The sequence below is a fragment of the Prionailurus bengalensis genome, chromosome B2, assembly GCF_016509475.1.
Source record: "Prionailurus bengalensis isolate Pbe53 chromosome B2, Fcat_Pben_1.1_paternal_pri, whole genome shotgun sequence".
Lineage (NCBI taxonomy): Eukaryota > Metazoa > Chordata > Mammalia > Carnivora > Felidae > Prionailurus > Prionailurus bengalensis.
Genome location: NC_057349.1, coordinates 98067285 through 98083279, shown reverse-complemented (window position 1 = coordinate 98083279; position 15995 = coordinate 98067285). Strand labels below are relative to the sequence as shown.

Here is a 15995-nt window from a genome sequence, read left to right as displayed (position 1 = left end):
TGAGGAGTGGTGCCCAGCCCCAGCCTTTCCACGTCTTCCCCCCCTTGTGCCCCTCCCCCAACTCTGCTTTCTGCAGAAATCCCATTTTATATACTTGACCAGTCTCCATTCTAGCAACTGAAGCATGGAATCCTGTGATTACTCTTTAAGATTTACAAAAACTAAATAAATAAACTTTGCCTCAGTCTTGGGCAACAACCTAATATTTTAGAAAGCACTTTCCTCTAGGTTCACAGTTTGCTAAATATAAAAATTATGATTCAACAGGAAATTGGGTAAGTCAAGCAGAAATTTCAGCATGTTTTTGACGATTTTGCTGTCTCAGTGGTTATAGGTTTTAACCACAGCTTTGAGTTCTGGATACAAAAACTTGACACAATGTTTATTGGCTGATGTTTTTAGCAAGTAAGTGTAAAATCCTTAGCAACAATTCTGATGTGGAAATCAGTCTAAGATTTTCCTGAGTGTTACAGAAATTCCCATTGGCCACAAAAGTCATTTTATTGATAAGAAGTTAGTTGTGAAAGTAATAAAATACTTTTCTAGCCTGATAGTTTGGTTTCATAAAATTTCATGTGCATAAAAATAGTGCGAAGAATATAACAAACACCTGTGTACCCACAAATAGTTAGGTCAAATATGAATCGTATTTTTAGCCTCTCCCTTATTTCAAAGAAATAAACATTACAGATATAGGTGCCTCCCCCTGTCCATTCCCCCTCCTTCCTCTCCCTCCAACGGTCACTGCCATTCTAAATTTCTTTGTTTTTAGTGTTTATTTATTTTTGAGACAGAAAGAGAAAGAGTGTGAGTGGGGGAGGGGCGGAGAGAGAAGGAGACACAGAATCTGAAGCAAGCTCTAGGCTCTGAGCTGTCAGCACAGAGCCTGACGCAGGGGCTTAAACTCACGAACCATGAGATCATGACCTGAGCTGAAGTCAGACGCTTAATTGACTGAGCCACCCAGCATCCCGGGTCACTGCCATTTTAAATCAGGTGGTTATTTTTATCATGTTTGACTTCACATGTCACCACCTGGATCTGCATCCATAAACAGCATAATGTCATTGTTTCTGCAACTTAATGTTTTCATGTAATATTATGTGCACTCATTTCAGTCAATATTATAAGTGTAGTCTAATTCATGTTTCTAACCGCCATATTTCATTGCATGAATACATTTTGCATCATTTCTAGTCTGTGATTTATATTGTCATATATTTTTTTCTCAAACAGATTAAAGCCCCAAAAGGCTGAATTCACACAGTTAATAGTTTCCTTTAAGTGAGCAATGATTTTGAACTCAGGTTTTGAACTTAAGAACTATGTCAGTGTCAGGTTTTACAATTTTCCAAGTGCTTTTACAAAATAATTTCTCGTACAATCACTAATACTGTAATCTATAAATGTTTGGGGCACTAGAACTGGGTAATGGTAGGAATTTTAAGACTTGTAAAAATAATAAAAAATGTATAAAAACAAATGTTGATGTGAGACCAAGTTGGACGAAGTTACTAGAGTTTTCAAACAGAGAGCCGACAGCAGACATGTTCAGTGTAAATGTCTTTCCTACAAATGGAGATGCTGATGAGGAAGGAGCACTGGAGACCTTCAAGAACACAAGCACCTCACCTGCTCTGGCTTCCAGTCGGCTCACGTCTGAGCTGCTGGAATATGATGAGGCTCTCGAACACCTCTTCCCCTGCTCCCTAGGAGGAAGAGGAATACGCACACCATTCAGCACAAAAACCAAAGTATTTCTCTTTCTATAAGTGTAGAGCTGGTTATATGTAGCTTGTCAAGAAACCACAGAGAATTGTTTATAAGATGTGGTTTGATACTCTATACCCCTTTAATTATAACATCTGATTTCCAACTAAGATTTATTGATCGAAAAACAAGTCGGATTTGCTTAAAATATTAAATATAGTTACCAGAAACACCAAAAAGTAAATAAATAAATAAATACAGACATACAGACATACATCCTAAGTTTACTTTGCAAATCAAAAAACTGATAAGGATATATACCACAAGAGGTCACTGTTACAATAAGAAAGAACTCTGGTATGCAGGAATCACAAAAGACCAGCATTCAGGAGCTATAAGAGGCCCTTCCTCTCTCTCCCTGCACACAAGAAAATTATTCCCAAATTGGTCAGATGTGCCCAAGGTCAAAAAGCAGGGTCAGGTGTGGAGCCCAGGTCTCATAATTTCCAATTCACAGTTCCTTCTACTTCATCACAGAGTATCCTGTTTCCATTTTAAAAATTCATTAGTGTTCCTCAAAATGCTTTATTTTTAGAAACAGTCTAAATGTGAAAAAATTGAAGGTAAATTCAGGAAGCCCCCAGATGATAATATTTTGTGTTCCAAATAAAAGACTAGTGGCTGGCCAATAGCAGGATTATATTGCCCCCCCCCCCCCCCGCCTTTTTAAGGTTATAGTTAATGTAGAGACCATCTGGGAAGGATACAACTTTTCTTTAGCTACAGTGATACTTAAAAGCACTTATTTTAAACATCTGTACAAAATTCCAAGGTAAAAAACACTGAGAGCAAGTTTTACAACATTTTTTTTTTTTATCAAAAAATCACAAAGAATGGATATACTTGTGGCCAGGGTCACTGACAAGCATCCAAATGTGTGCCTGTGTAATAAGATTCCTAGGAAATGTTCAATGCTACGTCCTGGCCCTTGGCTTTTACTGCTGCCCTAAAGATTAGCTTCTCCAAATATCACTTTTTTTCCATAAAATGTCCTTTTTTTAAAAACATTTGACACTTCGTTTTATCATTTAGTAGACTAAAGATCAAGCTAATCTTCCTCAAAATGTCTAATTATTTCATACTCTGAGACTATTGCTTTATTTTTATTCAGTGGAAAAACATAGATCTGGTAGCAAGATCTCCCTGGCGAATCAAAGAAAGAGTGTGGGTTGAGATGGATCTTCTTTGTCAACACTCTAAGAGTTGAGATTCAAATGGAACAGATCTCAAAGAAGACAAAAATAAAGTAAACCTACCCTATGAGAAGGTAAAATACCAAGAGTGTGACAGGATGTGAGGCCAAGGAAGTTCTCACACTCATCACTCCTAGAAATAACAAGAAAGTCTGAGAACAATAGAGGCAAGTCCTTCTTTTCACTATTGTCCTAAGCAACTACTGAAATCAAGCAGGACAGTTTTCAACTAATAGCTTTCCAAAGTCACTGGTCCACTCCCTCTGAGTCATGGCCAGTGATGAGGTTGCCTCCCTAAATTATACCACATTTATGTATCCCCACTTCTGGGTGGGGGGGAAAAAAGAAGGGTCCTTTTTCTTATGATATACCAAAGTTCAACAGTGCTGGGTCTGACTAATTCTCAAAAAGAGCATGGATTGGGATTTACTAATACCCTCCGTGATCATCAGTATACAGTGATTGAGTTTGCAGGCTCTGAATCCAAACTCCCTGGGTCCTGGGTCCAACACTTATCAGCTATGTGGATTTGGGCCACTTACTTAAGCTTTTAGCCTCGGTTTTCTAATCTCAATATGAGGGCAATTCCTCTCCTTAGTACAGTGACTGGTACGTTTGAAGAACTTAACAGTCAATGTTAGTATTTTCTTTTGTTCTGGGTCAACAAGCACCTGTCTGAATAATCCAATGCTGGATGTTATTGTGATAAAGAATATATGAAGAGTTGCCCCGAAGAAGTCTAAAATCTACTTGAAGGAATTAAGCACCTTTTTTTTAATGGAAAATTCCAATGGAGTCTCTAATCAAGTACTAGACTGTGAAAGTCAGCAGTTTATAAGAACTGGAGGGATGCTGAGAAGGAAGTGATTAGTGAGAGGGAGATGTGGGCCACAAAGTGGGTCTTAAAGAATAAAAGTTGAACCAGCAAGTGATAACACTACTCTCAGGAGAGAAGCATGAGCAGCCTGGTACTCAGAGTAAGGGATAATTGCACAGGGCCAGCAAGGAAGGAATAGGAGGTTTCTGCTGGGACATACAGGGAACAGCTGCCTGAAACTCTGGGTGGAGGCAATGGGCTGGTCTGTTGTGCAGTAAGGAGCTGTCTTAGGTTCTATCACAAGGAAGTAATGGGATCTGGAGTGGTGCCAAGAACATTTAGGAGACTTGGAGACAGGTAACAAGAACTAATTCTTCGGGGGCGCCAGTGGGACTGGAGAAAACAACAAATTGAAGAGATTCTGTAAATGAAAAGCTGATAGGATTGGTGGTTGATTTCAGGTAGAAGAAAGGACAGAAAGTGCACTTGGAGAAGCAGGATAGCAGGGTTGCCATCAACAGAAATGGGAAGGTTAGGGGGTTTGAGGAGTAAAGCACACGTGAGGTTTGCCATATTGATTTCTGGTGAAAAATGGAGTATCGGCAAAGAAGATGTGGAAATCAGGAAAAGAGTTCTGTTAAAGCTCAGAGTGGTATATAGGGACTAGAGTCATCAGGTTTGTGGCTTGGAGACCAGAATCTCAGGACAAGGCCTTGTCAAATACTCATATAAAGGATCGCAAGGGGAAAAGGAGTGCAAAGGAAGAAGAGAAATAAAATATGTTCTCATGCATCTCAAGCATGCTGAGAAGACAGGCATGACTAACTCAGGTCAAACAAGACGAAAACTGAGGAAGAACTGTCTAGTCTGGCCAGGGTATGCCTTACAGGGCTTCTGGGGAGCAGTACAGAAGTCCCACAATAGGAGTGAGGTGGGGAGAGGGGCATCAAGAAAAGAAAATCCTCTCCCTGCCAGAGAAGAGAAGAATGGGTGGCCTTATAGTTAGTGGAAATCTGTTCTCCTGTAGCTTCCTGGTTCTATGTACTAAATGGAGCCATATGAAACACATCTTTATCCTTCTTCCTCTTGACAATCCTTCACATATTTAAAAATGTGGTGTGACCACTTAACATCATCTCCTATGGTTTAAATCCCATGGTTCAATTAGCTACATCATCAGCTAATTATCATCATACTAATTAGCTGTGTGACTCCAGGTCCGTTTTCCAAACCAGGAAAGCTTTGGTTTCCTCATCTATATATGAGGGGGTGGTAAATAATAGTAACCCTCTATATAAGGTTGTCATGAGAATTAAATGATCCAATGTGGGATTGCTAGCAGAATTCCAGGTACCTAGTAAGTACCCAGTAAATGTTTACTGTTATTACAGCTGCCATCACTGATGTCAGCAACGAATTTCTCCAGTCCCTCAATGCATCCTCATGGGATGTGGTTTCAAATCTCCTTGCCAGCCTATTCAGTTACTCTGAGTGAGTGGCAGTTTGTCGGGACCCATTTAGAGTCTGGAACCCGGCACTGAGATAAAGGTATGGCCTGAGGAACAAAGAAGAGAGATTCTAAATAATGCAGCCTAGAGCTACATTAGTGGTTTTGGTGGTCACATCACAGTGTTGGTCAATTCTTGTTTTTTTTCTCACATATGCAGCAAATGCAGATTTTCTCCATCCATGGTGGATTCATTAAATTTCACAGTTATATTTGGCAAAGGGTTCCTGTCTATCAGATGTTTCTGTATTTTGATTCAGTCATCCAGTATAATTGTTCTTCTTCCCAGTTTCCTGTCCCATGTTGTCAAAGACCATAATTAATTTTCGTGCAATGATTTTTGATGTCCAATAATAAAACAATTCCAAAAATCATTCTTTAAAGCTCTTTTGTGAAATTCTTCTAGGAGGCAGAATAACACCATTTAATTAGTTACGGTATCTTCATCTACAAATAACAATAACAACAACAAAAACCTAATTCTAACAGACTTACCTCAAAAATGGAATATACTGGCTCATATAATCTAAAAGTTGAACACTAGGGCGGGTTTTAGGTGTGGTGTGATCAGGGCTTTGGCTCCATCTTTCTGCAGTTCTATCGGTTCTGCCCTTCCTTTGTTTTGTAATCAGGCTGGAGTAGTGAAGAAGGTGAAACGGCTATATGGCATTCCCAGGCCTCTGATCGACTACCAATCAGAGCAAAAGTAAGGTGTTCTCTTCCCAGTCACTGACTGGAGTCCTACATTTCACTCTGAACACCAGAACCAAGTTCTGTCGTCAAGGCAATGCCACACACAGGCTGACTGCTCATCCACCAATCAGTCACAATAGCAACACCTACTTCTGGACCACATATGCACTGAAGAAATAAAGTATATTTCTTTAAAAATATTCTAAAACTCAGATTTCTCTATTATTTAGACAGGTTTTTCAATTATTTTGATTAAGTCAGAGTTCAGCAAACGTTTTCTTAAAGAGCCAGACAGTATATATTTTACACTTTGCAGGCCAAATGGCAAAATAGAAGCTATTATGTAAGTACTTTTGTAACCATTTAAGTGTAATGACTTAAAGATGTATAAACCATTCTTAGCTCAAGGGCTGTATAACAGAACAAAACAAAACAGGTGGCTGGCCAGATTTGGCTCCTGGGCTGTAGTTTGTTGACTCCTGCTTTAAAGCAGAACTATAAAGACATTAAGAAGGATTTGGAAGCGAGGGGAAAAAAAGCAATAAATTTATTTCCATTTGGAAAAAAATCACATGTAAGAAAATGGGAAAGAAAATTTTAAAGGTATGTTTAAAATTTTAAAGCCTATTTAAATTTTAAATGTGCTAATTATCATAAGCATACGATAAAAAGAAAATTTAGCAAATTTTGAGCTAAACTTTCCTTACCCTAAGAAAAAGACACTTCATTTTTAGAATTAGACTCAAGTTGTATAGATTCAAGTCAGGAAGTAAATATTTTAGGCTTTGCAGCCACACAGTCTCTACAGCTACCCAACTTGGCTGCTGAAGTGGGCAAGCAGCCACAGACAATAGGTGAATGAATGGGTGTGGCTGTGTTCCAATAAAACCTTACTTACAGAAACAGGTAATAGGCTGGATTTGGCTCACGGGGCTCAGTTTGCTTACCCCTGCTTTGTAATCTCTTTAGATTCTTTGACTGCAATTTGAGAAGGCCATCACCAAGGAGTTGCGGGGGGGGGGGGGGGGGGGCTTTAATCATGTTTTCATAGCCTGAAGCCCCAGACATATAGTTTCCAGACATATTAGCATTCTGTCTTTTTTTTTTTAATTTTTTTTTCAACATTTATTTATTTTTGGGACAGAGAGAGACAGAGCATGAACGGGGGAGGGGCAGAGAGAGAGGGAGACACAGAATCAGAAACAGGCTCCAGGCTCTGAACCATCAGCCCAGAGCCTGACGTGGGGCTCGAACTCACGGACCGTGAGATCGTGACCTGACTGAAGTCAGACGCTTAACTGACTGTGCCACCCAGGCGCCCCATTAGCATTCTGTCTTTAATAACTAATGTTAAAAATAGAATTCTACTTAAACAGCTACATACAAACATAACGAAATTGAAAAACATGATTTTAAAGAAATGCCCATACGATCAAAATTTTAAGTCTTCCAAGGTTTGTGGCCCAAGATTTAAAAAGCACATATTTAGAAATTCTACATATAATCTCAATACCCTGTTCGGTAATCACTAAGAGGTTACTCTTCGAGTGGTACTTGCATAAACTTGATTAGACATGGCTTCATAGCTAACCATGTTAGCTTAACTTAGTGAAGCTCAAATTCCCCTAGCTTACGCCCACCAACTCCAGTTACTGAAGACAGCAGAGGGGAAGTGCCCTGCAGGTCCGCACCATTCCAGGGACTATCCAAAATGACCAAATGGAAGAATTCCCCTCAAAGGAATCTCCAGGAAATAACAACAGCTAACAAACTGATCAAAAAGGATTTAAACAATATAACATAAAGTGAATTTAGAATAATAGTCATAAAATTAATCACTGGGCTTGAAAACAGTGTAGAGGACAGCAGAGAATCTATTGCTACAGAGATCAAGGGACTAAGGAATAGTCAGGAGGAGCTAAAAAATGCTATAAACAAGCTGCAAAATAAAATGGAAACGACCATGGCTCGGATTGAAGAGGCAGAAGAGAGAATAGGTGAACTAGAAGATAAAACTATGGAAAAAGAGGAAGCTGAGAAAAAGAGAGATAAAAAAAATCCAGGAGTATGAGGGGAAAATTAGAGAACTAAGTGATGCACTAAAGAGAAATAATCTACGCATAATTGGTATTCCAGAGGAGGAAGAGAGAGGGAAAGGTGCTGAAGGGGTACTTGAAGAAATAATAGCTGAGAACTTCCCTGATCTGGGGAAGGAAAAAGGCACTGAAATCCAAGAGGCACAGAGAACTCCCTTCAGACGTAACTTGAATCGATCTTCTGCATGACATATAGTGAAACTGGCAAAATACAAGGATAAAGAGAAAATTCTGAAAGCAGCGAGGGATAAACGTGCCCTAACATATAAAGGGAGATCTATAAGACTCAAATTCCCCTAGCTTAGAGTACAAGTCCATGGCTTCAAGACACCTCAGGCAAAAAGCCTGTGACTTCCCACGGTGGTAGCTATGGGGGCTCCCTCGTCCAGGAGAGGAGCTGTGGCTGCCCTCTTCCAGAGCAAGTCACTGCCTATGCTGGTTCTGGGCACCTGCACCTTCCGCTCTCTGTTTCCTCCCTCACGTCCTAGTGGGGTACTGACACACGGCCATCTTCCGCCAGAACTGCTGCAACCGATGTTTCTCAGTGGGCTCCTTTGTCCCAGGCTCTCCCCTCTCCCTGCCCTTCACTCTGCTGCCAGAGTCCGTCTTGTCTTCTGCTGAAAACCTGTCAGTGGCTCCCTGCAGTCTACAGCCTCCGGACCCATGCTCCTGCCGCACCGGGCCACCTGCCTTTCTTTGAACCTGCTGCCACCAAGTCAAACATCCTCAGCTTCTGCCGTTCTGTTAGCAAAAAGCACAATGTCCGACCCCGACGGAAAGTGAGCCACAAGAGGCATCCCAAAACCACGCACCCCAGGTCGCCTCCCCTGATCTTCAGGTCAGAATGAAGTGCTCTCACATCTAAACTCCCAGGGCACAGCTTCCAGCTCTGCTTCCGTTCCCCCAGCATCGGAGTTCATCACTGAACAGTGCTTCCAAAACTTTTGTGTGCATTCACATCATCTGGATATCTTCTAAAAATGCAGATTCCAATCCAACAGGTCTGGGATGGGGCCCGAGATTCTGCATTTGTAACTATCTCCCAGGTGATGCTGACGTTGCTCTTCCAGAGCCCACACCTGAGCAGCCAGCCTGCTGCCGTGCAAGCGCTTCATGGGCAGGGTCCATTTCTCTGTCTCCCACCACCGCCCCCCCAACCCCGACCCCTCAGCTTTGCTTACCGAGAAATGCTTATCAAATGGAAACGGTGGAGTAAGGTGGGACTCTACAAAATCCTCCTGGCCAGTGCTTGTTTTTTCCAAATGGAAACAGTTTTTCAGGCACATTACCCTTAATTTCTTAAAATAATAATGACTTCATTATTTTTGAAAACAAAAATGATTCATTTATTAAATTTTTAAGGCCAGGCAATATAAGAAAGTACAAAGAAGATTTTTCAAAAAACCATCCAGAACCCAACCACCCATAAGTATTAATATGTGGTAAACATCATTCCAGACATATTTTGCATATATTCAGATGAAAAGAGAAAAGAAAGAAGAGGGACTTGGAGGGAGGGCAGTAAAGGGCACATATAAATGGGATCATACCATACGTGTCATTGTAATTTTAAAGTATTAAGTATAAATTTTACTTGAATTTAACAGAGAAACAGAAACTGAGATGAAACTGAAGGAATTGTAGAACTTCAGATGGATGGGTCTTCCCAAGAGATATTAGTTTCTAAAAGATCTCTCTGAAGTTAAGAAAAAAAATAATGAAAAACATTAGGATGCTGAAGTATTCTTTTTTAAATTTATATTTCACTTCCAGACTGTAGCTACTGACAAATCTATTTCCTCTCATGAAGTGAAATAATTAGGACTCACACTTCTTCCCAAGTACTGGTTTCGGTTATTTACATGACTATTACATCATTAACGTTTCTGTTCCATAGCCATCATTTTCAGACTTTTAACTCACTATGAAAATAAAGTCAATACTCACCATGAATGCCTTTACCACAGCTTCTTCATTTCAGAATTTTGACTCATCATTTTGATGTCAAGACTTTCCTAGAAAGTGCATGTGTACTATAGTCCCCAAGTACATTCACATCTGGAAATGTCTATCTGTTGCCTTTGTACTCAAAAACGACTTGGCTGGCGATACAGTCTTGGGTTATCCTTCTTATACTTAGAACTTCATTGACACTACTTCACTGTCTTCTGACACTCAGAGGTGCTCTAATAAAGCCAGAGGCAGCCTGCCTCTTCCTCCTTCTATGTGACTCACTTGTGCAGCCTGAATGGTCATAGGATACCTTCTTCCATTTATCCACCCAATCAACAGTTACTAATTGAGTGTGTACTACGTCCCGGGTATTCTAGTGCCAAACACCGCCGGAAGTATCTCAGTGTGGAGTATTCCGCCTCAAACTTTGTTGGGACAGGATGTGTCCATTGAGGTTCAGATTCAAATTTTTATTGCAGAAAGTGGTCTCTTCCATTCTCAATTGGTTCTTGTGAGTACCAAAGGAGTTAATGTATGTAAATCACTTGGAAGAGTGGCTGGCACTTAGCTGAAAGTAAGATAGTACTAGGAGGGGGCGTGGAAGAGGACCCTCTCCTTCAGGGTCCATGCCATGCCATGCCATGCCTCCCGTATCAATTTCAATTGCTCCACTCATTTCATACCTTTTCATTCATTTCTTTTTGTGTGGTTCCTTCTAACCTGTACACCATGTCTCATTACATTTTCAACTGTTTTCATTCTCACTTTATTTCTAATATGACTTTATTCTCCATGTTTACACATTTTTCTTTCATTTCTTGAGAACTGAAAACATATTTTTCATCTCTTTAGGTTGGCTTAGAATCTCTAATTTGAATTCTTATAACCCAAAGAAGAGCTCCTTTTTCCTTTTTAAAAAAAATTTTTGACACTATGGAAAACTGTTCTAACTCTTGTTTTTAAAGGGCAGTTCCTTTTGTGATCCATTTTCTTCATCTGTCTTTTGTTATGTTTTTTACATATCTATGCTTGAGCCCTCTGTTAATGCTTGTCCTCATATTATTTATCTTTAAACAGAACAATTTATTTGTTGAAGAATGAACAGGATCCACCAAGGCAGAGAGTTAGGATGTTCTGTGACTTCAACTTCAGTTAGCTTTCTTGAACAATCCATTTTCTGTTTTTTTTTCTTAACCTGAAGCATGTGTTCCCTTGGTCTGTGTGTAGCAAGTTTCTGTGACTCACAGAAAAGCCCTGTTACATGATAGGCTGCTTGAGTTCTAATCTAGCAAACCCTCTTCCCCATGTATACAGACGCGCACCAGCTGGAGGAGACCATCACCCTCAGCACTGTTCTCCTGTCTTTTCACCATCTGGATCTTGAATGGGGTCTTAACAGGGGCATCCCCCCTTCTTCTGTGGCTGGCCCACATCCTTAGGTTTCATTTCTTTAATTAAAGACTATTGGATATGTACCTTTCTGAACTAAGAGACTCACTCTTGGGGAAATCTGTTTCTTGCTCTATGTCTGAGGAGGTCAATGTCTGCTCTCAAATTACCCCTTGTTTTCATCTACATTCCATAGACTCTGGCAGGTTAACTAGACTCTTCTGGTTGCAATATTCCAAGTGACAAAAACCTAAAGTACCGTAAGCCGTCCCTGTCAAAATAAATAAAGGAAAGAAGAGAAAGGAAAGAAGAGAGAGAGAGAGAAAGAGAGAAAGAAAGAAAGAGAGAGAGAAAGAAGGAAGGAAGAAGGGAGAAAGAAAGAAAGAAAGAAAGAAAGAAAGAAAGAAAGAAAGAACGAACGAACACATTGGTTCACAAAACAGAGCTATCTACAATGTGGATATGGTGGTCTCAGGCACAGCTAGATCTAGGGGTATATAAATATATCATCCTTAAACTTGATCAGTAGCTCCATTTCCTTGGCTCTGTTTACACATCACTTCCCCTCTCAGAGTTATCCTCCACGAGGCAATGAAATGGCCACTGTTGGCTCTAAGACCACATCATCTTTACCACTTATGAACTTGAAAGAGCACTTTCCTCAAAGGCTTTGGCAAAAGGCCCAGAGAGGAATTCAGCTGGCCTGTTTGGGATCATGTGCACACCCTGAGACCAACTGCTGTGACTGGTGGGCTGGAGAACTCTGATAGCCAGTCCGGGGCCTCATAATCACACCTGGGAAGGTATCTAGGGAACATAGAGTCCCTCTCTAAACACTGACTGAGCAGGACTTATTATACGACGCAAGGCGGCTCGCCCTCCAAAAAGAAGTATGCTAGGTAGACAAAAATAACCAAGCCCATATGCAGTGTAAAGTTTGCTCCATGTTTTGTAGTTTGGGGTTGGAACTATTTCTCTATTTCATTGATGGCATTTATTTCTGTGTTTTTCATTCTCTGCTGCTTTTGTTCAGTTTCTGCAGAATGCCTTTGCTTTACCATCTTTAACCAGAAGCCCTCATTTCTTATTTTTTTTAATGTCTATTTATTTATTTTGAGAGAAAGGGAGAGAGAGCATGCAAGCTGGGGAGGGGCAGACAGAGAGGGAGAGAGATAATCCCAAGCAGGCTGTGCACTGTTAATGCACAGCCCACACAGGGCTCGATCCCCAAACCATGAGATCGTGACTTGAGCCGAAATCAAGAGTTGGCCACTTAACCAAATAAGCCACTCCGATGCCCTCCTCTTTTCTTATTTTTGACTCCCAAAACACCACTGGCACTTGACAACTTACAAATAAGGCTTTTAAGCCTTAATAATCATTCTACCACCTACAGTGAAAACTGGGAGGAGATGGGAATGAAGGAGCACAGTTGTTTCCATTTTACAGATTAGAAAACTGAGCCCAGCATGCAGATAAATCAAATGGCTGAGAGAGAAGTGAACCTAAATCCAAGGATCACAGCTCCCAGCAAAGAGTTCTTGACTGCTCTTGGGCTTTCCTCCTGAAGACTGCATTTCCAAACCGCAATAGTTTGAATATTTACACAGAAAGCCTTAAAAGGTTTTTAAGCAGATATATGAAAGGGTTCATCAGACTGAACCACTGGATGGATGGATAGATGGATGGTTGGACAGATGGACAGAGATATATATATACATATGTATTTTAATGGAAGCTTTATTATTTTCAGTCCACATGCCAACTCAAAGTAAGAGACAGTGTAGTGTTGCTACGGGGCAGGCCTGCCAAACCTTAAATGGATTCTTAAATGGACACACAGAGAGTGGCGTAATTGCACCGCTGTTTGAAGATGACAGGTTGATAAGTGCTTGAGAGTATGTTCTCTTTTGGAACGTTAAATAGTCCCCCAAGATCTTGTTTATGATGATGCCTTGCTTAGCAAATCCTTTTTCCATCACGACCGGCATAAAGTGAAACTCCAGTCCATCCCAGGTCTGAGTTGTCCATATTCTAAGTGAATTCTCGTTCACTGGAACAAACTGACCCTTTACTCCCCAGCTGAGAAGCACTCAGCGGGAAGGGCCGCTCCCCCATTCACGGTGTAAGGACCGTGCACGGGCAGCAGGCGCTCACTTCCTCTGTCCCCTTGAAGAGATCTGCTGGTCTCCTCAAGCCGGAGTCATCTCATGCCTCCTCCTTTTCTACTTTGCATTCCCCTCCCTCCCTTCTCCTGCCAGCCCAGCTCACTGACAAGAGCCTTCATTTTCCACATTATGGTTTAAAGATGGAAAAATGTTAATTGAGTAAGGCTTTAGCATCAAAACTGGGAATACTCCACTGCATAGCAAAGATCATTTCTTGGAATTATTCACTTAAATGTTTACAAGAAACAATTATCAAGTGTCCCAGACTGATTCACAAATGCAATTAATGAAGGAATTGCTAATAGTTTCCATTTTCCGGTTTGTTTTAATCCTACTGTATAAACTGTCTTTTTGGCGCCACTCCACCAAAAACCCATCGATGATGAAAGGAGGTACAGATTCATAAAGCAGAAATGTTACTGGAAGTTAAACTTGCCAGGGTGCACTGCAAACCCAACTCAGACACAATCATTACACGACGCAAAAGCCATCCTAACAAAACAGAAAAAAAACAATTAGTGCCGCTGCCAACACCTCATAATTCTGGACAGTCAGGAAGAGGTGATTCCAGTCCCTAATTGATTTCTCCTTTGCCGTTTGTGGGATCAAATATGTAACTGAAAATGCCTTTGCTGTCCCTGACGGAAGACATAATGAACTCTGGCTTGCCAGATTATTCTGCAACATCTGAAGGTTTGCAAAATAAAATAAAGTACAATAAAATAAAACAGCTCTTGTCTGGTTTTTCCTCGTCAACTTTAATTACTATAAGGATGGGTGCAGCAAGAGAAATGTTTCCTTTTCGCTTCAGTGCTGGAGCAACACGAGCTCTCCCGCAGTCTTTCATGTGCAAGCTCTGAGGTCTGCAGCCTATTCTTACTCACCGACTGGAAAAGATTGGTTGCAATGGCCAGTTTGATGTTTTGTGCTCAGCTCCCAAAGTCCCAATTGGAAGTCATTCTCTTCCACTTAAGGAGACATTTCATTTTTCCTTTAATTTAAAAAATGTTCTGAACGCAAAGCAACATTACAAGGACCGCTGGGTTGCCTAATATAAATTCCACATGCGCGACACTCTTCAGGCTGTGTCAGCAGACAAGGTCAGTTTAGCTAAACTAACCAGCTGCCAAGCAGCCAGTTCCGGGAAAATTTTAAGCACGCTGCGTGTGTACAAGCCAAAGTCAGACCCAAAATCTAAAGTGAGGGCAACAAGCACTCGGTCTTAAAATGGCCCATGGAATTTAATCTTGTTAAGCAAATTTGAACCAGGCAATTGTCCATAATGACCCAATGGAAAGTCAAAGAAAAATATCTCTAACTGAATGACCCTGTCCAGTCCAGGACCTTCTGCCTATCTTGGCATCATTATTGGCTGGGACTGGAGAACAGAGGCTTCTCTCCCAACTCCACCCCTGACCCCCATCCCTAGTTATTCAAGGCTTCTTTAGGAAAACACCAGGGTGAGAATTCACATGGTCTGTACAGTGAACATTTCTCCACAAATCTTTAATATGATAAGAAAATTGTTCCTCAATTTTTTAGGGGAAGCCCTAGAAAGCCCTGCCTAGGAACGTGGTATGAAATAAAGTAATTCCCAATAATTCATTTTATGAGGTATTAGTAGACAGATACCATGGATGACAGAAATCTATAGGATTCTTCTGTTTTAACTGTTTACCCATTGACAAAACGAATGTTTAAATCCAAGTATCTACTGGAGAATAAAATAAGTGTCCACTCTTCAATGGAATTAACAACAGTGAACTAGTCCAAAGGGAGGGAACAAGAGATTCCAGGCCAGGCAAGAATCTCAAATAACGCACAAACAGAACAATCACTCATCACTCAAGGGCTGGCTGGAACAGTCTAAAGCAAAGACTATTGACAGTCCTATCAACGCAGCACTTGGCAGGTATGAATAAACGTTCTCCCAAGAATTAAATAGGGAATGATGTAAAATCAACTCCATCTAGCCATGAAGAAAAAAAGTCTTTCCTATTCATGCATCATTAACTGAAAAATTTGTTTATGTAAAAGGGAAAATGCAAATCAATCATCTCCATAAGATAAGGAAACAAACTGGTATTGACACTTATCCAGACCAGAAAATCAAATCAAAAGAATACTGACCCTCCACTTCTGAGGTGAGATGGCAAGGATGTTGTCCCTTTAAACATTTCTTGCTCCTGAATTTCACTGAAGCCTCCATCGTAAGTTAGCTGAAGTGGGTGACTCTTTAAGTGGCCCATGGCGTTTGATTCTGTTAAATAAATCCCATTTATTTTCACCATAGGGTCCCCCTTCACAACGGTTTCTTTGGATTCCACTGTCTTCTTTGCTGTAACAATCAAGGAAATGTTTCGTCAAAGTATTTCTTACTTTAAGAATCACTATTTCAATGTTTTTTTT

At 40.6% G+C, this 15995-nt stretch overlaps 1 protein-coding gene across 1 annotated transcript in view; it reads right to left on the bottom strand.

Moving 5' to 3' along the window:
• ARMC2 (armadillo repeat containing 2) overlaps nucleotides 1-15995 on the bottom strand; it is a 108075-nt gene that overhangs the window by 66563 nt on the left and 25517 nt on the right. Inside the window, exons 6-7 of the mRNA XM_043592066.1 lie at nucleotides 15717-15924; nucleotides 1633-1709 (exon numbers count right to left, since the gene is read on the bottom strand). Coding sequence (XP_043448001.1) covers nucleotides 1633-1709; nucleotides 15717-15924 — 285 coding nt within the window. The remainder of the gene's footprint in view (nucleotides 1-1632; nucleotides 1710-15716; nucleotides 15925-15995) is intronic.